We start from the raw sequence: 27,879 nt of genomic DNA on the forward strand, positions 1-27,879 counted from the left end.
CTTAGAATTAATTTTGACGTGTTTCTTAATTCCACAACAACTGGACGAACCTCGTAATGAATTAATACTTACATTAAAATTTTGGAAGTAACGTTATAAATAACATGTACAAGTATGTAATATGTAATTATACTCGTATTTATGTCCAGGCTAAAAAATCCGCACTTATAAATGCATTTACACATATATTTTTGAATATACAATAATTTTATTATGAATAAAAAAAGGTCTGGGTAAAAGCCTAAAAGTCGTTGAAGAGTAGGTGTGGGTTAGACAGCAACCAAACGACACAAAAAACAGAGTTTATCAACATATGCAATTCAAAATACGGTTTTCAACAATAAACAATATGCATATAGATCTTAATCGCCACGTGGCTTTAAAGAAAGAGCTGCGCCTTTAACATCAATTCCCAAAACGGCATATAAACAAAAAATAAATACCGACGACAACTACTGAAATACATGCTCCTTATTTGAGAAAGGCACATACTAGTATAGATAGTCTGGGTTAAACATGTTTTTGAGCACTCAACTCCCAAAATAACCTGGGACAGTGATGTAACAGCATAACATAAGAACGAACAGTAAAAATCAGTTGGAAATGGTGTGATTTTCAGATCGACACAAGGCACAAAAACGAATAACATATAAAGACTAATTACACAAATTATCGATCTGTTAGTACACGCAATTACTGAAAGCTAGTTCAAAACCAATAACAACTAAGGAATAATTAAAGTTCTCCTGACTCAAGCACATTGACTTTGTGTTTTCTTTAAAGCAATATGATCCAATGTTATTTCAAAATATCTGAATCAATTGTCACACTGTTCTCTCTTTACTCGTAATTTGTCTTTCTTCGCGTATAATAGAGAAAAGGATTGTAAATGAGACAGCTGTATATACCTTACATTTCCAAACAGACATTCTGTCCTTTTTATCTCACTTAATTATGTACAGAAAAAAGTAAAATAACAAAAATATCCGAACTACGAGGAAAATTCAAAACGAAAAGTCCGTAGTCAAATGGCAAAATCGAAAGCTCAAACACATCAAACGAATGGATAACAACTGTCTTATTCCTGACTTGGTACAGGCATTATCTTATGTAGAAAATGGTTGGTTTTATAGCTAGCTAAACCTCTCACTTGTATGACAGTCGCATAGAATTCCATTATATTGACAACGATGTGTGAACAAAACAAACAGACAAAGTAGGTAAAAATGTCAAAAATAGGGGTACATCAGTCAACATTGTGTTATAATCTTAATCACTATAAAAACAAACAAATATGTCAACAAAGACAAACAAAAAGACAAGAATACAAAAATTTACCATAGCACAACAACACAATGACGGGATGTACAAGTACCGAGCCACGTCAAATGGATACTGCCAACAATAGGCTAAACAGTAAAAGTAATAAATTACAAAGACAAATAAAAGAATACAGATCGATACACTTATTAAAAGAATCTGCAATTTTGAATGAGAAAGGTCACAGCAAACTTAACTACTTAGAAGGTTTTTTTCAAAATATTTTTTGTAATTGTTACAATTTCCTTTTTATTTACAACCTCTCTTTTTGAATACCTGTCATCCACATATGGGTTTGGTGATAAACAAGAGTTCTATCTTCATTAAATAGCATGTACACAAACATACATAGTCCTATAATATAAGACTTCGTAGTTTCATATCGTTTGCATTCAACGTTTTTTATCGGATATTTAAAAAAATATATATCCAATAAAACAGTTCAGCATTGATAGTAAAAAAAATATCCGATAAAAAACGATGAATGCAAACGATATGAACGTACGAAGTCTTATATTATAGGACTAGGTATAATTGTACATATTCTTCAACAAAAGATGAAACTATACTGCGCTTTCGTTGACTTTCGAAAAGCGTTCGATAAATTAAGCAGGAGTACTTTGGTATATAAATTAATTCGAAATTGAGTCAGCAGTAAATTTGTGGCCATTATTAAATCTATTTATGCGTCTGTGAATGCGTCTTCGAGTAAGATCTGGTGGACTTCTTTCTGATGCCTTTGACAATTTGTTATGAATAAAACCATGTGAACCTTTATCTCCTTTATTATTCCTCAAATTTATTAATGATATTATTGAATGTATAACTGTTACAAATAATGAAGATGTAGTGAACCTGAATGGACTTTAATTTATTTGATACTTTTTGCAGACGATACTGTCTTGTTTGCCAAATCTCCCAAACTTCTTCAACAGTTACCTGACAATCTATCCAAATATTGTAGAAAATGGAACATAGAAGTTAACACTGATAAAACTAAAGTAGTTGTGTTCAGAAATGGATGGTAACCTGTAAATAATCGTTTCATATATAATAACCAAGAACTTCAAATCGTAAATTCCTACGTTTACCTTGGAATGTTGCTACACTTTAACGGGAAATTCTTACACACACAAAAACGACTGTCCCAACAAGGGTCAAAAGCTCTCTCGTCACTTTTAAACTGTTTGAATAATATCTACATTTCTACACATCAACAATGTCTTCTTTACGACAGTATGGTTGGATCGGTACTGAACTATTCTTCCGAAATATGGGGTTTTCACCGCGCCAACGACATAGATATTATACATAACCTTTTTTGTAGGTTTGTTTTAAAAGTAGGTAAACGTGCTCCTATTAGTTTTCTTTGTGGCGAGCTTGGTCATCTACCTATGTATGTTTTGAGAAAACAATTAATCTTAAAGTATAAGTTACGTATTGTTATATATAAACCAGCTTTCATATATGATGTATATAAAATTTTATATGACGATGCAAATCAAGGTAAAATTAATTGGGCATCTAATGTGCGTGACTTTTTATTTAGTCTTGGAATGAACCATATTTGGATTGACCAGAATAGTATTGATATATCGTTTGATGTTATAAAGACACGCATTAAAGACCAATATCTGCAAAAATAGTCAGCAGATATATATGATTGTGAGAAATTAAGTGTATATAGAAGTTTAAAGATTGATTTTTGTCTTGAGAATTATTTAAGCTACTTTAATAGTATTCACATTCTTACAAAACTACGAAGTGGTACATTGAAACTAAATGTTGAAGTTGGTAGTTTCTCTGATATACCAAGAGAAATGCGTCTATGTGTATGTTGCAATATGCAATGTGTTGAGAACGAATTTCATTTTGTATTGGTATGTCCAGCATATAGAGCAATTAGAAATTTTTTTCTGCCACGTTATTATTGATCATGGCCTATTATTTTTTTAACTATCTTGTTTGTTGAAAACTACCTCTAGATCGCTTACAATTAAGCTCTGTAACTATTTGAAGAATGCATAGAAAGCTAGGTCGGATATTATTGGTTAGTTATATTATTATTTTAGTGTTCTCTGCTATCAGTCTTTTGTCATATTGTGTATATATTTATGTATAGCATGTTCTGTATGCTTTTGCAAATAAATATTCATTCATTCAATTGAAATGAATGTAAGCAATTATAGGCCACCGTATATATGATTTTCATATAAAAAAAAAACATCATAGTAAAGGTTATTGTGTTGGACATGGTGGAGATAAATATTCACATGTGTATTCTTTTGAGATCCACCAGAAGAATCTTCATTGCGAAACATGTATTTATTTTTCTATGCGTTCACGGGTTTGTATGGGTTAATTGACACTACAAATAAAACCTCACCCTAACTTTAAACAAACCTAAATAACCTCAGTAAAGGACATGGACAAAGGTATTCGTCACCTATATTTTTTGTTAAATATATTTTATATAAAAACACAATATTTTGAAGGCCGTTGTTATTAGATTTTACAAACCAGGTGTTCTGTTGAGTATAATGATTTTATTTTATTTGGTTAAACCGTTTTGTCTTATGTTGTTTTTGTTTTTTCTCCTAATGCATACTTCTATAATATTTTTTTCACAATTCAATTTGGTTGAAATATATAGCAAATTTCTGAACCAAAAATGATACTTGTGTCTATATCATCAGAAAATAAAAAGGCTCCACAACAAAAAAGCTACCAAATAAACAAATACGCCTATACCTGTGACAATCAGTTTGCTTCTAAAACCAAACCAGAACTGAACCCACAATTTTTTTTTGAAAAAAAACGTAGTTTTATATGAAATTTATTGTGGAAAATCCGAAGTAATGAATACCTATGTATTTCTAACCAAAAACTGAACCCTAATGGCTTGCACCTACGTTTTTTCGAAGAGAAAAAAACATCAAGTATCAAGATAAAAGTACAAACGAGAAATACACAACAACATTTCAAACTGAAGTTAATTATCCTCATTCTTCTGCAATAAAAATATATTCATTCATTTAAAAGTATTAAATTCAAACTTATTTTTCAATTAAACTGTCAATTACTTTTACAATTACAATTATTTTCTGTTGAAAGCATCAGTTAAATGTAAGGTATAAGTTGACAAGCCATTCACTGCCAATCTAATTTTTCTTTGTTTGTATACCAATAATGAACACTTTTAAAGGGCATACGATCATACAGTTGCAGGGGTGGTAATGACGTTGCTAACGTAAAATGTTATTTTCGCGACGTCAAACTGTGACATATCGGGAAAAGATGCATTTTTCGACTGTTTTTTATGATTGAAACTGATTTAACTTGAAAACGAGTACATGGACCCCTCTTTTTTTTAAATGGCGTTAGGTTTGATTATGTATGAAGATTATTTGCACCAATTTTAATGAAAAAGTCAACAGTGAATTTCTTTTAATTTGATAAATATTCCACAAAAAAATGCCGTGTTTTTCCTAAAATTAAGAGCATATTTATGTAAAGAAGATTTTCATAATGTTTTTACAAAAATCCGTTTGTGTTTATCTATTGAAATAAAAAGTTAGGTGTGTCTATCCAAAGGATAGATATGTCAAAAAAAATTTTTTTTTAGTAAAATGTATGTCTAAAATTTCGGCCCCTTTTATCTCTTAAAGTAGCAAATGAAGGTATATTTTTTATTACATATTTGAATTGCTTAGGTGAAAAATAGCTTGTATGCACATTTTCGTAAAAAATCATCGTGGGATCGAAACTGTATCGTATGCTCTTAAGATTAAACACGTAACAAACATACATACACGCCAGTCTTTAAAACACCATTTACCAATAGAAAACATTAAGTATCAAGATAAAAATACAAACGAGAAATACACAACAACATTTAAAATAGAAGTTAATTATCCTCATTCTTCTGCAATAAAAATATAACAAACTCGGCCTACCACTATTTATATAAATTAATAAAGTGAACAAACAAAAATATATTCATTCATTTGTAAGTACTAAATTCAAAATTATTTTTCAATTAATCTGTATTTGATACATACACATATTTTATCTGAAGTTTATTTTAATACATTTCTTTTTTTTCTTTTTTTAAATATTTATCATCATCTCATATCAAGGACGATGTTAGTCCTTGATCTCATAAATTCGTATTTAAAGTATGTAAAATAAAAAAAAAAAAAAGTAAACAACACAATCTACAAATTAGGCCGAGTTTGTTCACTTTATTTCTTTGTATAAATAGTGGTAGGTCGAAGTTTGTTATAGTACGAGTTTATGATAGTCCGAGTTTGTGAAAGGCCGACTATGTTTTAGGCCGACTTAACCAGGAGAGCTGGGTATTAGGATAGACCTTAAAATGGAAGCAAAAGTTTCGTAATCACAGAAGTAGCGAAATCACGTAGAGGACTTCTGCCAATTTCCACAGCAGAAGCCTTGATTTCCTTCAGAATTTTTGTTGTTTATTCGTCAAATTGTGTGTCATGTCGCTGTGGCAGTTTTATCGCTCAGGACGACGTCATTTCAGCATTTGCAATAGCTTGAACAAGTTACACAATAACAGAACTGCGATCAATTGCTTACTAAGACAGTACTCTGTATTGAAACAACATAATTCGAGATTTTCATTCAAGAAGTTTCAGGTAATCAGTTAATCACAAACTTGTTGTCAGTGGTACCTTATGTTCAAATATCCAACAGTCTACTCCAAATAGCTGTCAGATCTACATGATCTATGGTCTAGGTGGGCGAGTGGTTTAACCCTCTTGCTGCCGCCAATACACTTTATCACTATTTGTCCATCATCGTTGGACATCACAAAGGTTCCCGTAAAATTTTGAGGTCACATTAGAAAATGTTTGACGCCACAAAGGAAAAGTGACTGTTGTATGACGTCAAATGTTCAAGTGTCGCAAATTCTCAGGTGAACATGGTAAATGTTGCAGATTCCCAAATAACGATAAGGTCTATTTAATGTGGTTACATTTTGTGTGCCAAAAAATTTAGCAGCGTGATATCACATACCCAATTACAATGCCATTTGATATATGCATGACGTCACACCCTAATGATGTTACACAATTAAATTTTATACCCATTGAACTTGAAGAAAAATATTACACTGTATAATCTTCAATGTTTTATTTCATGTATTTGAAAGAGATTCAATAATGAACAGATGTTTGCTTAGATTATTCATATGGACATATGTATCCCTCCAGTACGCAAGCATGACAAGTGTCCCTCCTACTGCAAGAGGGGCCAGGATTGAGTCAAGTAGTTAAAAAAATTTCCGTGATCACTAGCCTGTCAACACTGAGGTTGTTAGTTTGACCCATGCACATGGCAAGGTGCATACTACTCGGATCTGGCAATACTGGATGTGTTGACAGGGTAAACATCTCCTGCTAAGCAAGCATTATGCACATGTAAATCATGACTCATTCACAATGGTAAATTAAAAAAAAAACCAGACAACTGTTTTTGTACATTTGTATCTAAAGATTGTAATTCTAAGACCTCAAAAACATATACAACTTTAGCTGGTGAGTTTAGAAACAAGACACATTGCATCTATCAAAACAGAACAAACAGTCAGGGGTAATACTTACACAAGTGTTGTTTATTTACTAGTACAGGTAAATTATTTTGGTGGTAGAGTTATATCAATTAGACATTCAGATTTTTTCTACTTATATAAGTAAAAAAAGTGTTGTTTTCTTCTTTTCTTGAATTTTTCTTGACTGCATTGCTCTACTGGAGTGTTTAATTGTCTGTCAGTAATAGTTGTCCATTATTCATAAAAATATAATTTCATGGACATGATGGACAATGAAAATCTTATTTGTCTGTTGTCTTCAAAATACTGCTCATTTATATATAATTACAAGCCGCCAGGGAGCAATGTTTGGAGGCCTTGCGCAGTTGCATGTACTTAACGTCTGTGCACAATGGACTACTTTGTTTAGTTTTTGAGATAATAGGTTGAACTCTATATATCAGTCAGGGGTACTACTTAAACAAGTGATTTCATTATCACCTATTTAAGTGATTTTGGTGTTTCCTTTGATCTTCAAATGCTAATTTCATTGATTTTCCATATTTTGACAAACTTTTCTGTAATTTTCCTACATAGAACTAATTATCCCTTTCTTTTGTATATCAATTTCACCAGTGTGCTTGGACAGTAAGTTAGTGCGCTAAAGCTTTTAAAACATGTAAAAGTACCCTTGGGAATTTTTCTATAATCAAATATTCATTAACTACTCTTACTATCAGACAAAAGTCAACAATATTAGGTAACCTGATTGGTTTTCTTTAGAGTTATAATGATCTACTTCAAGGCTATTCCAGTTTTTGCATATTTTAGATAAACTGTAAAAACTGACAGGCTAATCAAGCAAAAGACAATTTCTGCATGTACATAGTTGTTTTTTCAATTGAATTCTTGTCTTTATACCAATAAAAAAGGCAAGCTGGTGGGAAAAATATCAAGAAAATGTTATAAACACTTGTTGAAGTGATTACATTTTAACTTCTCAAATTACTTGTTTCAGTGATTTTTAAAAAGTCTATGTCTATATTTGTGAAAATTTTTAATATATCACAGCCAAAATCACTTGAAGAAGTGATTCTGAAATCACTTGTTTAAGTAGTACCCCTGACTGTCTATTGGAAAAATAGTTAGGAAACCAGGAAAATATTGTTAAGGCATGTTTTTACCTCCCAAGACATGAGAATTTAAGGGGTTGTAAAAAAATTTACTTGTATAAGTAAATTTTTGGAGAAAATTAAGGGGAGCTTATTCAAACTTTGAAAATTAAATAAAAATGGTAACAATTTACTTCAACAAGTTAATATTACAGTAACTTACGTATACATCTTCAATTAAATAAAATTGACTTGTATAAGTTTTATCCCTGACTGACAAAACATCACTTACACAAATGACTTATTTTGTTATCAGATATCTATGGAAATTTATATATCAGATTTTGAATATTCTGTCTTTCTTTACTTGTAGACAAATCAAAAAAGAACTTTTCATCAATTGAGCAAAGATTTCAGATTTCTCTCTTCTTTGTTGACAAAATGTGGTTTTCACAGAGAAGCAAACTTAGCAAAAGAAGTAGCAGGTATGATCATTCAATGATAACTATAGCTGTATAGGATCCCTATAGACCTCTTCAGATTAACCAGTTTTTAACTCAGCTTGTTTTTGGCATGTTCGGTGAAGCAAGAGGAACAAAATATTTATTGTTTCCATTACTCCATATCCTTGCTTGTCCTCATTTCTTGTCCAGAAGTTACTGGATTTCGATGAAACTTTTAGAAAATGTAAAATACTTTATGCTATATATGTAATACTTTAATATTTAAGTTATAATATGATGTGAATTTTAATTACAATACTGGTCAAGGAAACATTTTTATATTACAAATTACATAAGTAATGCATGGTTTATGAATCTGTTCAACTACTAATGTACAATCATGAACAAAGGAAGATAACTCCAACTCAGTTTTCTAATTTGTGTATCAAAATAAAATTCAATGTTTTATTTAAAAATTAACAAAATTGCAAAATGAAAGCAATCTTTTTTATGTTTACCCTTCAGTGCTCACAAGCACTTTAATTGTATTTCTGTTTTCTGATCAAATGTTTTAAGGGGTTTCACATAGCAAAACATGGACTACATGTACACCACCTACAAGAGCCAAACATATATTGACAGGATTCTCTGCCACATAACAGGAGAATCTTGTGAAAGGTTGTGGAGTTTGAGATCCTCTCCCGGAACTTCTTATCATTTCAATTTGATTAGATCTAGAAATATGGTAAAGATGTCCAAAATTTTCCGCCTAGGAATCTTTTAAAAATTTGAGGTTATATATCTCTAGTTCAAAAAAAGATAAAAATCTGTTTATTCAAATTTCTTAAAAGAACCTTTTACTTTCAGGCCAAGTGCGATGTTTCAGTACAACAGGAGCTCGTTTAGACAAGACTGATCCAGATAAAAATAAACAAGAGAATGATTCAGATAAAGAAAAACATAATGATGAAGATGATGATAAAGAAAAGGGTATGTTTTGTAATTTTTAAACGACCGCAAAAATATTTTGGGGTCGTATATTGCTATCACGTCGTCATCATCATCGTCTGAAGACATTTTGTTTCTGGACAATAACTTTAGTTTAAGTGTATGGATCTCTATGAAATTAAATTAAAAGGTTCAATACTACAAAAGGAAGGTTGGGAGTGTTTTTGGGGGTGATGGTCCAAATCGTTTAGGAATAAGGGGTCAAAAAGGGGCCCAAAACAAGCAATTTCTAGTTTCAGGACAATAACTTGTGTATAAGTATTTTGATTGCTCTGAAATTATACCACAAGTTTCAATATTACTAGTAGAAAGTTGGGATTGATTTTGGGGGTAACTGCCCAAACCGTTCAGTAATTAGGGACCAAAAAGGCTCTAAAACAAGCATATTTCAAGGGTATGGATGTCTCTTAAATTGTACCACATTTTACAAAACGAAAATTTCTTCAAATGTTATTTTTGGTGGAAGAAGACTTCAAGTCTTCTGAAAGCCTTTACTGCCGGCTGTAAAATCATTGAACTGTTACCAGGTTGTATGCCGTATCCCTTTCTATGTATTACAATTTCATTACCACTTCCGTACCATTTCGTGACACCGATTTTTACACATGATTAAGCATCTGCATCATTTAATTTATAAGTTAGGCTTGAAAAACAATCACTATCGTAAGTGTTATAGTTTCTCATGTTTTAATGTAAAAATATATACCCTTTTATTTATGTAAATTATTAGATTTCATCTCATCTTACATGAACGTTATTTGTTTACTTGTAACCGGATGTTTTTAATGTAGATTATTGTAGTAGGCATGCATGAATTTGGTATCGGGTCGGTTCGCCCTTTTTAAGTGTTTGCCCTTGGTCTGTTCGTCCTAAGTTCTTCCGCCCATAGAGTACGTTCGCCCTAAGTTCCTTCTACTTACTTTTATCAATGACGTTTTATACGTCCTTTCATTTATTAAAAAATATTAATATTAAGGGTATTCAATTTTAATAAACTTATTCAGATATTTATATGGTATAAATTCTCGAAATTCCTGAAAACACATGAAAAAAAAAATGATTAAAAGTTGATGGCTTGTCTTGGAGCATTAATATAGGTCATGATAATAATTCTCTGTTTGTTGTAATAATTGTTTTTAGTAGATTAATGATTGGAATTATCGGAATAAAACAATTGGATTATTCGGGTTAATCTAAATTTTGGTTACATATCTGTGCATGTGAACAAATGGGAAATTTAATTGACAATTTGTGCGTACGAAAGTTTCAAAATATTGATAAACAGAATTGCATATATTCAAACAATCCATCTTGTGTTAAAGTCAAGTATCTTCATGGAGAGGACGACTTCAAATCAATGATGTTTGAAAAAATACACAGATAGGGTTGTTCTGTCTACGTTTAGATCTTTAATGCAATCAAGTCATATTCCAGTTTTAGACAACATGTGTTTTTTAATACGAAAGTTAGAATATTTAAGTATGTTATGGCGATAATAAAGAGTCAAGCGCACACGTGAATCTGCTGGTGTGTTACACATCAAACAATGCACCGTTGGTCATTGTCGAAATGTCCCCAATGATTGTTTTTATTCCCTTACGATTCAAAGTTTTATAAGTGACCAAAAACGGGATCTTAACAACTAAAAAGTCCAGCTCTTTACCGTTATTCGTCATTTAGGTACACCCATTATCGAGGCTCGAGTACGGAACCAGTTTGAAATGCTGATAAGTGCCAAAAACCCAATTCTTGGCCTGACACATATCTGCATTGGATATATTTAGAATTTTCAATATCTGTTTATAATGAAAACCCTAGTTTAAGCAAACTTCACTAAAATCTTGGTAGCCAGTTTTTTTTTAAGTAGATATAATAAGATGTGGTATGAGTGCCAATGAGACAACTCTCCATCCAAGTCAAAATTTATAAAAGTAAACCATTGTAGGTCAAAGTACGGTCTTCAACACAGAGCCTTGGCTCACACCGAACAGCAAGCTATAAAGGTCAACTATCTACCTTTGACAGAAAACTTTTAAGCGAAACCAAATCAAATAATGTTATAATTGCTTGGCGAATTTGCATTGCATCAAGTTGACCTTTCCGAGACAAATGTATGGAATCTAGTAAGAGAAAAATTAATTTGAATCAACAGTATTTGCAGATTTTTATGTTAAGTATAGTGAGTTTTGGTTGAGTTATGAGTCTAACTATTTTTTGAAGAAAAAATACGTCAAAAGCAATAATGGGACAAAGCAGACTGGTTTGGTGGGGCTGCTCTTATGGTAATTCAAGTTACCTTTTATGTATCTTCTTCCACCTCAGAGCAATCAGCTCTTTGATTTTGGAAAGTGGTGGGGGTAAGAAAACATTTTTTTTGGGGGGGGGGGGGGGGGCATTTTTTTTCCCCTCAAGATTTAAGAAATTGTCAATTTTCCAAAGAAAAATTCGGGGTTACAATTTATTTTGCTAATTCTTTCTATATAGTCTGAAAACAGATTTACTAAATATTGCGCAACAGCACAGTGTATTGCACAACAATCTTCAATTGAATATAAATTCAAGTCATATAACCAATTTCAAGTTCTTTGACTACATTTAATATTCTGTGTCAGAAACCTATAATGTGTCAAATATTTAATTACAATCCAAATTCGGACCTGTATCAAGCTTGAATATTGTGTCCATTTTTGCACCAACTGTTCCGGGTTGGACCTCTGCGGTCGTATCCAGCTGTGCTCAGCGAAACAGTTTATTCTATCATGTCCATTGTTCCTCAGTTTTATAAAGATATACTGGTTTGTTTATTCCCTTTGTCGGGTTTGCAAAGATATCGTTATAGAGTAAGAAGGTTTATTGGAGGTCAAACAAACATCTGTTTTCATGAATAACTGAATGGGCCATAGAATAGCATTAATTGTTATTTAATATTACCAACTGCCAGCTGATTATGTACAACAAAACAAACAAAAAACAAATATGATATACAGCAAAACAAATGACAACCACTGAATTACAGGCTCCCGACTTGGGACAGGCACTAAGAGAATGTGGCAGGGTTAAACATGACTGCAAGTCCCTTTAACCTGGGGCAGTGGTGTAACAGCACAACATAATAACAAAACCATAAAAAGGTCTTTGACTTATCACATTGATACAAAGCACGAAAACAATTAACAAAAACACCTACGTCATAAAGTACTGATCTGACAGTACTCACAGTTACTGATAGATAGTTCAAAGCCAGTAACAACTTTAAGAAAAATTATGTAACTAAGACTTAAATATCAATCAGTACACATCCAACATTAAATGGATTTAGTGTAAAGACGTCATAAACAGTCAGAGAAAAACATTGCAATTTGGAAACATAAGTATTAACAGACTGTAGATCTGTAACATGTTAATAACTGTAAAGCAATAGATATTCTAATATTTTTTAATTTGTGGATACCAAAATCAATATATATATATATTAGTACTGATAAAAACAATATTCAAATATCCTTTTACAGTGTTAAGCTGATAACAGTTAAAAAGTTTATTCAAAAGATAGATAAGCTTACCTGGATCATATTTAAATTTCCGGGCTCGGTAAACAACATCACCATAAAATTAGGATGTGATATCCCATTAGTAATAAGTTTTCTACAGCTACAGCTAAACCACCAAACCAAACCTTTGTATCTATGAGATAATTTAGTTACGGTTTTAAGTAATTTCTAATAATGAAATCTCTGACTTAATAATTTACCGATAATAGAGAGATTACCTTCATTGAAATCTTTAACTTTACTACAGATATGGACATAGTGAAAGAATTGGCAAATATGAACACTGTAATAACGTGTGGCAAAGCAAATATAATCACAGTAATAACATGTGTGGCATAGCAAATATAATCACAGTAATAACATGTGTGGCATAGCAAACATAATCACAGTAATAACATGTGTGGCATTATATTTGTAGAAGATGACAGGAAGGAGGCAATGGAACATATGTGGAGAATGTTAATTCGAGTTTCTGCCATTTCTTTAATTTTATTTATAATGATGAGTATGACTATGCCACCAGATCCTGCAGAGACTGCCAGTCCTTACAGCAAGATATATATCACTTGGCAAGAATTCTATCATGATCTTTTATTAAAAGGAGAGGTAAGCTCACTTCTTCCTATACAAGTATCATTTTAGAATATACTATTTTGTTATGCCCCCGCCATAGGGGAGGGGGCATTAAGTTTTACCCTTGTCCGTCTGTACGTCCGTACGTACGTACATACGTCCCAAAGTTGGTTTCCGTTCTCTAACTTTAGTTTGCCTCAACCAAATGTTATGAAACTCATACACAATGCTTATTACCACTAAATACAGATCAAGTTTGAATTTTGGTGCAGTCACTTTTACTGCTCTAGAATTATGCCCTTTACAAATGGAAAAATTGCTAAATTTTTCATTTTTTTTCTAAATATCAAGTAATTTTTAAAATTGGAGTTATCTTCCTTTGTACATGATTATAGTTGAATCAGCTACAATCAATGCTTTATACAATGCAATGTTTAATTTTGCCTTCCACTGATAAATTAAAGCAATTTTTATCCTTCATTCCTAAAAATATTTCAAAGTCTTCTTTGAAAATTGAAGTTATCTTTCTTTGTGCATAATGGTAGTTGAATCAACTACAACCAATGCTTTATACAATGCAATATTCAATTTTACTTCCTACTGATAAATTAAAGCAATCTTTACCATTCAGTGCTTACAAGCTGTTTGATTGCCGTTCTAGGGTTATGCCCCTTTACAAATGAAAAAAATTGCTGAATTTTTCGTTTCCATTCTCTAACTTGAGTTTGTCTTAAAACTAAATGTAATTTCTAAAAATATCAATGTCATTATTCAAGTAATTTTTAAATTTGGAGTTATCTTCCTTTGTCCATGATTATAGTTGAATCAACTACAATCAATGCTTTATACAATGCAATGTTTAATTTTGCCATCCACTGATAAAACACAGATCAGGTTGAATTTGGGTAGTGTCACTTTAACCATTATTGAGTTATGCCCCTTTATAAATCGAAATATTGCAAAATTTTTAGTTTCCATTCTGTAACTTAAGTTTGCCCCAACCAAACATTATGAAACCTATACACAATATTCATTACCACAAAACTAAGATCAAGTACAATTTTGTTGTTTCCGTTCTCTAACTTTAGTTTGCCTCAACCAAATGTTATGAAACTTATACACAATGCTCATTACTACATAATACAGATTTTTACCATTCTTGAGTTATGTCCCTTTATAAACATAAAAATTGCTGATTTTTTTGTTTCTGTTCTCTAACTTTAGTTTGTCTCAACCAAATGCTATAAAACATATACACAACTGTTCTAGAGTTATGTGTGTTAACAAATAGAAAAATTGCTAAATTTTTAGTTTCTGTTGTCTTATTAAGTTAGCCTCAACCAAATGTTATGAGACTTACACACAATGCTTATTACCACAAAACTCAGATCAAGTTCAAATTTGTGTAGTGTCACTTTTACCGTTCTTCAGTTATGTCCCTTTATAACTATATATGATATGCAAGCAGGGACATCATCTGTGTCCACATGTAGACACAACATTTATTTTATCCATATGTGTAAAGATAGAAAAGCTATAGGTTAATTGTTTAACACAGGTGGTCTTAAAGGCAGTGTGAGCTTATACCATTACTTGGGCTACATGGTGTATCCTTTATCTTAGAGTAAAATGAACTTATAGGACTGGTAATAAATTATGACTAAAAATATAAATTTCAAACTTATATCCAATATTCCTGCTAAATTGTTTGTGAACTGATCCTATGATAGTCTTTTATGTTTATATTGGACTAATAAGATCACATGATCCTTATCTGTCTACTAAAATGGCCACTGTTTATGTAAGTACCTGTCATGCTTACAAAGTATGTCAAGAAAAAAGTATTTAAAAAAAATTATGAAATGTAGCATGTTCTGTTGACAGTTCAGTATTAAGTCAGAGTTTCAAGACTTGAATTGTCAACATGTAGAAGACATTTTGTGTCTTTTGCATAAGATTTATTAACCCTATCCCTCAGAATTTTATTTCTATCTTACAAGAGAGGCAAAAGATACCAAAGGGACATTCAAACTCATAAGTAAAAAATAAACTGACAACCCATGGCTAAAAAAGAAAAAGACAAACAATAGTACACAAAACACAACATAGAAAACTAAAGACTGAGCAACACGAATTCCACCAAAAAATGGGAGTGATCTGAGGTGCTCCAGAAGGGTAAGCAGATAACAAGTAATTTATTAGCACATGCTGTTTTATAGACATTTAGGCATCATTTCTATACTATTCAATGTGATGTATAATTTGTATATTTTTTCAGGTAGACAGAATCCAGGTGTTACCTAATGGTAAATATGTTCATGTTTATCCTCATCATGGTGCTATGTTTAAAGGAGAACCGGTATGTGATAAATAAACAATCAAAAGTTTTTTATACATTAGAATTTCAATTGTAAGAAAAATATACTTTTGTAAAATGCAGAAGTGTAGATTTTTATAAAGATAGGGGTGTTGTTGTACATATTTTGACACAAACTTCTGCACGTTGTTGGTAATATCATGAATATAGATTGCATGTTAAACACAAATTGTATATATGATATGAGAAAGGTTGTTTATTCAAGTAATTACAGTTGTCAAATGTTTTATTGATACCCAAATTATTTGCTGGTCCAAAAACTCTGAAAATGGTCTAAATCCATGTCTTTTTTTATGTGGTTTTTAATGACATCATGACTGCATTTATTGTTACAAGATAGATCTTAAAATATTTAATGTACTTCCTTAACTTTGAAATACCATTAATTTTCATAGATATATATATTTTTTATGAAAAATTAAAATTTTAATGAATAAATAGTCCAAATGAGGCCATTATTGTGCCATGTTCTTTACTAAACCAACTGATTGGTGGAAAAAGTCAAATGTACTAAACCAACTGATTGGTGGAAAAAGTCAAATGTACTAAACCAACTGATTGGTGGAAAAAGTCAAATGTACTAATTAAACCAACTGATTGGTGGAAAAAGTCAAATGTAGAAAGGCTCACCATCTTAAACTATGAGAAAAGAATTATGATACATATACATGTATATCAGACAAATAATAATTATGTAAGACTGAAAAAGAGAGTCAATATAAATCATGAAATGTAAGTAAGGTTTAATGTGTATGACATATTTTATATTTTAAGTTTGAATGGGATTGCTTTAAAATTATTTGTTTCAATAATCAACACTTGTGTTGTCTCAAGCCTTAGTGTATAGTAATAGATATGCTTGATGAATATTACATTTTTTTCAGGCTTTTCAAAGATATGTGTTGACTTTACCAGATTCAAATTATAAGTTTGAAGAGAAGATCAGGGAAGCAGAGAAGAAGTTGGGTATTGCTCCAGAAAATGGAGTTTCCATTCATTATGAAAAAATTAAGTGAGTACAGAATCGAATAACACCTCAAGAATGTTATATGTACATTGCTTTTTAACTGCTTTTTGTCCCATAAAAAACTTAAAAGGAATTTCCATGCATACCTCATCTTCAAGAACTATAATTGAAAGACCCTAACTAATTTAAAAATTGTCATCTCTGTACCAAAAATACAGAATTTTACAAGAAATTTAATGAAAAAAATTAGAAAAATCTTTTGAAGGAACAATTGCTACCAAACTTTGATTGAATGATACGTTCACTGTCATCTGAAAAGTACAGTCTTCCATCATGGCTGTCATCGACTCAAAATAGAAATTTTGGACAGAAAAATTGATTAAAACTTTCTGATATAATGTGCTAAAATGCCATTTTAAATTTCATAAAATAAGTTTTAAAGTATACAGTTCATGTACAGTCAAGGGTCTAACTTAAATAAGTTATTAGAGAAAAATAACATATATTTGTTATTGAGGGCTAAAAAATCAAAAATCTGTGATAACATATGTTTGTTATATGTTTCAAAGGGGCATTATACATCCTTTATTTTGTTAAATTGTGTACTAGTTCTATTGATATTATAATTGTCTTTATGTATATTAAACTTTGGAAAGATATAACAGCCCATAGTTTGCCAATCATGCATAACACACCCAAGTTATTACAGACAAAATATGCCTGTATTAACTAAAGGGTGTTATTACAGCTTCTCTACATCTCTTCAAAGCCTTTTCTCCTACATATATCACAATGTATTTTAATTTATTGTAATAAATAATGATAAGAGCATGTAATGAGGTTATGCGCAAGCTTCCTAGTCATTCCCAAGTGTCTCATGTAATAAGTTAAATGCCTGTAATAACTAAGCCTTGTTATTACAGCTAAGTTATCACTTAAAAGCCTTGTCTCATTGATTTACCATGGTTGATCAAAAATGTATTAATTGAATTGGAAAATTAGTTTTTAAGGTTATGTATTAAGTTACTGCGCAAGTTTCAAGAATTCCCAAGTGCCCACTGAAAATAAAATTTTTTATGATACATTTAAATGATAACAGACATATGTTACTACAGATTAAGAGAAAGTATCCGTAATAACACATGTATGTTATTTTTCTCTAATAACTTATTCAAGTTACACCCTTGACTGATGTATAATGAGGATTTCGTGTGTCAGATCTACACCTCAAATGGCTGAAATCTGCCATGAATCACAAAGTTAAGAAGTCTGAATAAAAAGTATATCTGTATGGTAACTCTATGTGGTATTTGTTTTATTTTCAGTGCTCTTGAACAGAATATGATGAACCTATTAATTTTAGCAGTTGTTGCAATCCTTGCCTTCAGTATATTAGCTGGAACTTCTAAAACAGCTTCCTCAAATTCCTCTAAATCTATGTTTGTAAGTAGAGAAAGTCAATTTAGAACACAGCTTTACAATTCATAAACTACAAATGTTCAACAAGATAGGGCTGTTCCAAAATTAAGTGCATGGGAGGCATGGAAGGCACTTCTTTTTACCCAAACCACTAATAATATAAAAATTTCATTTTATTTGTAATTCTTACAAAATTCTTAGGAAAATGCAACCATCCACAAATAATTCATTTGAGTGCCTCCCATCTCCCCCACTACCATAAATTTTGGAACAACCCTTATAAACAAGGAATTTTTTGAATCTGAAATAATTTTGAATTCTGGAAAATTGATAAGAAATGTATGATGAAAACTAACTCAACTAAATAGGGTTAGCCATGCATGCTTGGTTAGGTTAATTTTACGTTCACTGATATTTCAGTATGAACTAACCCCCCTTAGCCATGCATGCATGGCTAACCCTCCTAAATTAATCTAGTTTTCATTATACATTTCTTATCAATTTTCCAAAATTCAAAATTATTCCAGATTCCAATAATTCCTTGTTTATAGTTCTTCATTAGTTTGGCTATGTTATGACTGTCTATGAAGAATGCTAACTCTGTCATGACCTGTCATTAGTATGGAAACAAAGAGATATGATATGATTCCTAATAAGATAACTATCTAACAAAGTCCAAAGGACAAGGATAAAAATAGGAAATTGTACAACCTTTAACAATGAGCAAAACCCTTACTGTATATTAAGCTATAAAAGGCCCCAAAATAACAAAATGTGAAACAATTGAATAGAGTATAACACTGTGTGAAAAAAGCTTTTAACATTAAATGAAAAATAGTAATCGTAGACTACAGCCAACTACAATTCGAGTACCACAGGCTTCTGGCTAGGGACAGGCACTTAGAGAATGTGGCAGTGTTACACATGTTTGCTAGTGCTCAACCCTCCCAATAATCTGGATTAGTAGTGTAACAGCACAACATTCAAATAGAATAAATACCAGAAGGTAATGGATTGAGTCTTCAAAATTCTTTAAGCAATAAAAATGACATTAGACACTAAATACTGATCAAAGAGTACTCATCGTTAATGAAAAAAGCTCGTTCAATCAAAGCTCACTTTCAATTCATAAATAAACCATATTTCCCAGACTGAAATATCAGTCAGTACACCTTTAATAGCTATAAGTGTAAAGACACATAAGCTGTCTGAAAAAGCCTTACCTTATGCAATAGTGCATTGTCTTGTATTAAACCTGTTTTTATACGACTGCAAAAAAATTTTTGTGGTCGTATATTGGTATGACGTTGGCGTCGTCGTCGTCCGGCGTTGTCGTCGTCGTCCAAAGACACATTGGTTTTTGCACTTTAAGTTTAGTTTAAGTGAATGGATCTCTATGAAATTTTACCATAAGGTTCAATACCACAAAAGGAAGGTTGGGATTGATTTTAGGGGTTATGGTACCAACAGTTAAGGAATTAGGGGCCAAAAAGGGGCCTGAAATAAGCATTTTTGTAACTTTCAGACATAACTTGTGTGTTAGTGTATGGATCTCTCTGACATTGTACCACAAGGTCCCGTATCACAAAGGGAATGCTTGGATTGATTTTGGGGGTAATTGCCTCCAAATTTTAGGAATTAGGGGCCAAAAAAGGGGCAAAAAACAAGCATTTTTCTAGTTTCATGACAATAACTTGTGTGTTAGTGTATGGATCTTTATGAAATTGTACTACAAGGTTCCATATCACAAAGGTAAAGCTGGAATTGAGTTTGGGGGTAATTGCCCAAAACGTTTAGGAAAAAGGGGCCAAAAAGGGGCCAAAAATAAGCATTTTTCTAGTTTCCAGACAACAACTTGTGTTCAAATGTATGGATCACTCTGAAATTGTACTGCAAGGTACCATACCACAAAGGAAAGGCTGGGATTGATTTTGGGGGTAATTGCCTCAAAATTTTAGGAATTAGGGGCAAAAAAGGGGCAAAAAAACAAGCATTTTTCTAGTTGCAGGACAATAACTTGTGTGTAAGTGTATTGATCTTTATGAAATTGTACTACAAGGTTCCACATCACAAAGGGAAAGCTGGGTTTGAGTTTGGGGGTAATTGCCCTAAATGTTTAGGAATTTGGGACCAAAAAGGGGCCAAAAAACAAGCATTTTTCTAGTTTCCAGGCAATAACTTGTGTTCAAGTGTATGGATCTCTCTGAAATTGTACTGCAAGGGACCATACCACAAAGGGAAGGCTGGGATTGAGTTTGGGGGTAATGAATCATAAGGGGGTTCAAAAATTTTGTGGGGGATTTTTTTTCCCTTTTTTTTCTTTAAAATTTTTCATTTTAAATTGGTTATTTCTGATTTATATATAAAAGTAAATAATAATGATATGGTTTGAATAGGTAAATTAAAAAATTTTAAGTTCTTAGACCACATTCATTCTGTGTCAGAAACCTATGCTGTGTCAAATATTTAATTACAATCCAAATTCAGTGCTGTATCAAGCTTGAATGTTGTGTCCATACTTGCCCCAACTGTTCAGGGTTTGACCTCTGCGGTCGTATCAAGCTGCGCCCAGCGGAGCATTTTATTGTATGCATGTACTCGTACAGGTTTTCTGTCAATAATAAGAAATATGGTAGCAATTTATGATAGCATGTTGACACATAGTAAAGAATGTTTTTTTTTTCATTTAAAGAATGTCATACAATAATGTAGTACTTTTGCATTATTAATACATTTGTATAATGAATATAGTAAAATGATTTAAGAATAGACTTCAATAAAGTATTTAATATTCATAATAGTATATTATAATTTATTATGAAATTTGTATGACACAGGTTTCCTGTAATCTGTGTTCTTTGATTCTATGCAGGATAGTGTACGAAAAGCAAAATTTACAAGAGTAGACCCAAAAGATGCTGCAGACAGAAAAATTACCTTTAAAGATGTGGCTGGACTGCATGAAGCAAAAGTAGAAGTTATGGAGTTTATAGACTATTTAAAAGATCCCAAAAAATACAAGGTTTGTCTTTTTTCCTTTTTTACAAAATTATAGACTAGACTTTGTGACATTCCCTTTTATGTGTGTTCATGTATACATGTATGTCAACATATACTTGTTCCTCCTAACAGAAATTCCTTTGGAAACATAGACGATGCTTTTATTCTAAAATATTTTCCCATTTGGAACTAATATAAATAAGGAATTACTGTGGACAATAGTCTAATGAAACGTAATAAAACATGTGCAATTTGGTATGGTGAAAGCATAAATTAATAACAGATTCAGTCTAAAATTTGAATGTCAGGTGTTCATTAACATATCATTACAGAAAAACTTTTCACTAATACTTTTTCAATCATTCTTTATCTGACTTAAGCTTGGTTTGTTTAATTTTGAGGTCAAATGTCTGGCCTTGTTATCACGAATTGACTGCTTGTAAGTAAAGGACATTTTGAGGTTTTTATCCAATATGGGTAAATATTCCAAAACCCAGAGGTGTGGAAACCATATTCTTGAGCTGCTGTTATTACCCCAAACTCGTTAATACAAACATGTTTTTCTTTTCTGTCTATCCACTATACTGCTATAGTCTTTAAAGTAATAAAAAATTAATAGCTGGTATTTAGTTCCTTTTCAGTTCACTGTAGGTCTCAACGGGAAAAGTGTTGGAACATAATATTTTTCAGATATTTATGGGAATTTTACCAAATGGTTTTGTAAACCTCATATAGACATAAGAAAAAGATTGATTGATATTATTTAAATTTTCTAAGAGTATTACTTTATTTTGCAGGCACTGGGAGCTAAACTTCCAAAGGGAGCATTATTGCTTGGACCACCAGGGTGTGGGAAGACATTGTTAGCCAAGGCTTTGGCTTCTGAAGCAGGAGTACCTTTTTTAGCAATGGCTGGGTCAGAATTTGTGGAAATGATTGGAGGTGAGTACAAAATGTGGTCGTCAATGTTTGGAAACACACTGTTATGTTAAGATGTTTATTTTCTAATCAGTTTGTTCTTGAAATAATGATGGTTATGTTATAAACTGACCACAGCTGACATTCTGCACTTAAAAGGATGCACTAACAGTTAAGTTTCATTCTATCAATCAATCCATTCAACAATATTCTGCTTTGATTTTTTTTAGAGAACTTTTCTTAAAAAGTAAATTTATATTTGTAGGGCTTGGTGCATCAAGAGTGCGCGATTTGTTTCAAGAAGCCAAGAAATCAGCGCCATGTTGTATATACATAGATGAAATAGATGCTATAGGACGTAAAAGAGGAGGGTAAGGACATACAAATTAATACTTTTAAGTTGTCCAGACTTGATTTTTAAATACATTGGGAAGAACTAACTAGGATTAAACGTACTGTATAAAAGTAAGGAGATGTGGTACGATTGCCAATAGTAACATTTATCCACCAAAGTTCAGATGAAGTGGATGTAAGCAATTATAAGCATATGTATGGTTTTTAAATATGTTTGTTTACAAAAGTGTTGTCCAATCTGCTGAACATTGGGACAAAAAATCTGTTGTAAACTGCCAACTCTATATTTATTCTTAATTTCTTTTTTGTTTTTGATAAATGTAAAATGAAATTGAATCTTGAAGCCCTTTCCCCGAGGTCAATTCCAAAAGCCTGAATTAGGCTCTAAAATTAAGTTTGTGGTAAGTTATTTCCCTTTCAATTAACAATTAATATTGTATGCCCTTTAAGAACAGAAGTAAATTATACAATTAGTTTAAAAAAACTATAATTTATAAAAAAATTACGATTGCTTTTCATTGCATCAAACCATTTTTTTTTTTGTGGGGAAAGGAAAATTACTTTATTAATTCATAAATGCATATGTCTTGCTTTGATAAATAATACCCAGCTTGTATATTATTCCGTGAATTGATTACACTAACCTCAGCTTGTACATGTATATTCAAACTCAGTTTATTTAATCACAAATAGCCTCCAAACGCCATTACGATGGTCCTTTGGTTTTTTGACAAAATCATTTTGAGTCATAAATAATATCGTAATTAGGTTTACCAAAATTGATTTTCAAATAAGTATTGTAATATCAACTAAAATAATTTTTATTTTGAATGTGGTAATATTTTGAATTGAGTAATTTACAGACACGATTATCCCCCTTTCAGATCATCTGAAGGAGGTGACTCTGAGGAAGAACATACACTAAATCAGCTGTTAGTGGAAATGGATGGCATGGGAACTGTTGAGGGAATAATTATGTTGGCATCCACAAATCGATCTGATGTATTAGACAAGGTAGACTATTTCTCCTATTTTTGTCACGCTTGCAACATTTATGTAGTAAAAACAAGACATAGCGATCTACATTCTGTCCATGTCACTATTTAGGTTCAGTATGGTCAAAGTTATTTTTAGTCTCCTACCGACGAAGTCTAAGGGGACTTTAGGTTTGCACTCCATCCGTCTGTCTTTCTGTCTGTCTGTCTGTCTGTCTGTCTGTCTGTCTGTCCATCCGTCAGTCCGGCAAATCAGTTTTCCACACCTTTTTCTTCGTGCTTGAAGATATTAATTTGATATTTGGTATATTGTTTTATCATGACAAGTTACAGATCAAGTTCGAATTTTGTTCCGGTCTGATGATTTTGTGCAGAGTTATGGTCCTTGTTAGACATCATTTAGTTTGTCAAACCTCTATGGAATTTTTATGAAATTTGGACAGAAGCTTTTTTATGATATATCCATAGCAAAACACTGAATTTTTTTTTTCATTTTCTCATAATTTCTGATGGACTTACCTTTTTTTAATGTCAACATTTAGATACAGTTTACAATTTATTTTTATTTCCCTAAAGAATGTTTGGTGTAACTTAATTATTCATTACTCCAGAAAGTTATACATAAGGGACTCCAGAAGGTTATACATAAGGAATGACAAATCTGTTTTGACAAGTTATAGTAGAGTGGGTGGCGAATATTCGCCACAAAATTCGTTCATTTCCACCTACATCCGACCTACATTCGAATATTTGAAACTTTTTATGTAGGTTTCAGAAAGTTTACTATATGAAAAAAATGTTTGATAAAGGAATTCTCTTCAAAACATTGGTTAAATGTTTTAAAAATGAACGCAAACTCAAGAGGAAATCAAGTTGTTCTTGTACCATGGGGGACACATTTTCGCGCAATGTATGATATGACCATCCTCATTATCCTTGTATATTATGAAAACAATTGTTTGCAATTGCATGAATTAGCTTGAGAGATCAATCCTATACGATTTTTCTAACAGATATTTACTTTATGACTGCGCATGCGTGCCATATAAATCTTACATAATTGCCAAAATCGTTCAAAAACACCAGCGTATTTCTTTATATGTGCGAATAACATTGGAAATAGGGTAAAGAGGAATATCAACAGTTCGAACATTACAAACAGCATTTAGCATCTTTTTAGGCAAGTATTGGGTTAAGGCACACGAAATTTACAGAAAAAATAGCAAAAACGGCGAAAATGTGTCCACGGCGAATATGCGCCACCCACTCTATATATGCATGTGTCAATGAATCTGAAATTTCAATTCAAAATGAGATTGAAAAGAAAGCCTAAAAAGAGAAAAAAATACACTTTTATGCTGTTCACATAATCATATAACAATAGTTCATAAATGCTTATTATTTTGATTTATGCTTGTTGAAGAGAACAAAATAGAATGGGATTTGAAAATTAATGAATTTTTATAGTTTGTTTTGTAGGTCAAATAGAAACTTGTTTGACAGACTACATTTTTTTTTATATTTAGGCTTTACTACGACCAGGCAGATTTGATAGACAGATTTTAATAGATTTTCCTACACTAATTGAAAGGAAGGAAATGTTTGATATATATTTGAATAATCTTAAACTGTCAGAGTCCTCAGAAGAATCTATGGCATACAAACTTGCTCAATTGACCCCTCGAATGACTGGTGAGTTCACTAGAGATCTGTTATTCATGTGTACTTACCTTACATAATACTTCAGTAATTGTTTTTTGAACATGTTAGAAATTAGAATAACTATTATACATGTTATAATAGATCACCAAAAAAATGTACTTGAAGAAAACTTCATATTCACATTCTTAAGTCAGTGTTCCTTCCATAGAAAGCCATGTTCCCTGTTAAAGTGTAAGTGAGAATAGTATGGGGCTTATTTAAATCTTTCATTTATAGAAAAAAAATTTAAAAGATGTACAATATCATTATTGGTCACAATTTTTAATTGTCTAAAATAAATATGGAATGATGATAAAAATAAAATTGAGAATGGAAACGGGGAATGTGTCAAAGAGACAACAACTCGACCAAAGAGCAGAAAACAGCTCAAAGCCACCAATGGGTCATTAACACAGCAAGAAAATCCCCCACCCAGAGTCAAAATTTTAGCTGGCCCCTAAACAAAAATGTATACTGGTTCAGAGAAAATGGACGTCACACTAAACTCCAAAACATATAAATGAACCAAAATTAAAAAAACATAACAAATGTTACATTACTATGATGTTGTTGAATGGAAGTCTTTATGGATATTGGTCATAGTTTTAATAGGAGTAACATGTCAGATGTCACTAGTGGAGAAAGTATGCTGACTCTTCCAGAGCACTTGTGTTAAGTCCATATTTATTTTTTTGGTAGGGGAGGGGATTGTATTGCTCAATCATAAGTTTTCTGTGAATTGTTTTTATACGCCCGTTTACGGGACGTATTATTGTATACCATTGTCTGTCTGTCTGTCCGTCGTCAACATGTCGGACAATAACTCAAAAATGCTTTAACCAATTTGCATGAAACTTAAATGTTTTATATAAATGTTTATATCTGTTGACCTGAGCTCCCTTTCATTTTTTATAAATTTTAGATTTTCAGTTTCCTAGTATTGGGTTTTTTTTCAATTAAAAAAGGAGGATTTTCCAGTTTTCGGACATTAACTCAAAAATACTTTAACCAATATGCATGAAACTTTGGTCAATTGTTTATATCTATTGACGGGAGCTCCCTTTCATTTTTTTTAAATTTCAGATTTACCGTCTCCGAGTTTTGGGGTTTTATTCATTAAAAAAGGGGTGATTTTCCAGTTTTCAGACAATAACTCAAAAACAATTTCACCAATTTGCAAGAAACTTTAGTGAATTGTTTATTTCTATCAACATGAGCTCCGTTTTGATTTTTATAAATTTTAGATTATAAGTTTACAATGGATGGGGTTTTATTCATTACAAAAAGGGGATTTTCCAGTTTTCAGACAAGAACTCAAAAATGCTTTCAGCATTTTTAATGAAACTTTGGTAAATTGTTTATTGTTGTAAGCTCCCTTTTGATTTTTATAAATTTTAGATTTTACATTTCCGAGTTATAAGATTTTTATTCATAAAAAAAGGGGTGATTTTCAAGTTTTTATATGCCCGTTTACGGGACGTATTATGGTATACCATTGTCCGTCCGTTTGTCGTCAACATGTCGGACATTAACTCAAAAAACTTTAACCTATATGCATGAAACTTTTGTGAATTGTTTATATCTATTGACGTGAGCTCCCTTTCATTTTTATAAATTTCAGATTTACCGTTTCCGAGTTTTGGGGTTTTATTCATTAAAAAAGGGGGGATTTTCCAGTTTTCCGACAATAACTCAAGAATGCTTTCACCAACTTGCAAGGAATTTTGGTGAATTGTTAATATCTATTGACATGAGCTCCCTTTCAATTTTTATAAATTTTAGATTTTACGTTTCTGAGTTACAGGGTTTTATTCATTATAAAAGGGGGATTTTCCAGTTTTCGGACAATAACTAAAAAATGATTTTAGCAGTTCTCATGAAACTTTGGTGAATTATTTATATCTGTTGATGTAAGCTCCCTTTAGAATTTTATAAATTTTAGATTTTACATTTCTGAGTTATGGGGTTTTATTCATTATAAAAGGGGGGATTTTCCAGTTTTTGGAAAATAACTCAAAAATGCTTTCAGCAGTTCTCATGAAACTTTGATGAATTATTTATAGCTATTGATGTAATCTCCCTATTGATTTTCATAAATTTCAAATATGACATTATTGAGAAGAAATTTAACTTTATTTGTTTATAGTCTGACAACAGATTTACTAAGTATTGCACAACAGCAAGAAATCTTTAATTGAATTTATATCCAATTTCAAGTTCTTTGACCACATTTATTCAGAAACCTATAATATGTCAAATATTTTATTACAATCCAAATTCAGACCTGTATCAAGCTTGAATATTGTGTCCATTTTTGCCCCAACTGTTCAGGGTTGGACCTCTGCAGGCGTATCCAGCTGCACTCAGCGAAGCAGTTTATTGGATAATATCCTTAAAGTGCTTAGAGCAGTTTTCATTAAACTTTGATGACTGATATATATCTATTAAGATAACCTGCCTTTAGTTTTTTATACATTTCTGATATAACATTGAGAAGTTATTGAACTTTATTTGTTTATAGTCTGACAACAGATTTACTAAGTATTGAGCAACAGCACAGTATATTGAACAACAAGAAGAAATC

The 27,879-nt window shown here is 31.6% G+C and overlaps 1 protein-coding gene and 1 long non-coding RNA gene across 3 annotated transcripts in view; one reads left to right on the plus strand and one right to left on the minus strand.

Moving 5' to 3' along the window:
• Positions 1-5,679: 5,679 nt before the first annotated feature.
• The window catches only part of LOC127702095 (paraplegin-like), a 54,120-nt gene continuing 31,920 nt past the window's right edge, over positions 5,680-27,879 (plus strand). For both annotated transcript variants that reach the window (XM_052206112.1, XM_052206110.1), the window contains exons 1-12: positions 5,680-5,981; positions 8,363-8,474; positions 9,300-9,422; positions 13,410-13,597; positions 15,843-15,923; positions 16,826-16,953; positions 18,234-18,351; positions 21,200-21,349; positions 22,125-22,269; positions 22,511-22,616; positions 23,484-23,613; positions 25,121-25,286. In XM_052206112.1, the coding sequence (XP_052062072.1) occupies positions 5,823-5,981; positions 8,363-8,474; positions 9,300-9,422; positions 13,410-13,597; positions 15,843-15,923; positions 16,826-16,953; positions 18,234-18,351; positions 21,200-21,349; positions 22,125-22,269; positions 22,511-22,616; positions 23,484-23,613; positions 25,121-25,286 (1,606 nt within the window). In that variant the 5' untranslated portion in view covers positions 5,680-5,822. The remainder of the gene's footprint in view (positions 5,982-8,362; positions 8,475-9,299; positions 9,423-13,409; positions 13,598-15,842; positions 15,924-16,825; positions 16,954-18,233; positions 18,352-21,199; positions 21,350-22,124; positions 22,270-22,510; positions 22,617-23,483; positions 23,614-25,120; positions 25,287-27,879) is intronic.
• Positions 11,929-27,670, minus strand: LOC127702107 (uncharacterized). The gene is made up of 2 exons (XR_007982286.1): positions 27,522-27,670; positions 11,929-12,029 (listed from the first exon to the last, which is right to left on the minus strand). It is a non-coding gene; the product is annotated as an uncharacterized LOC127702107 (long non-coding RNA).

This window comes from Mytilus californianus, unplaced genomic scaffold (assembly GCF_021869535.1).
Source record: "Mytilus californianus isolate M0D057914Y unplaced genomic scaffold, xbMytCali1.0.p SCAF_5, whole genome shotgun sequence".
Classification (NCBI taxonomy): Eukaryota; Metazoa; Mollusca; class Bivalvia; order Mytilida; family Mytilidae; genus Mytilus; species Mytilus californianus.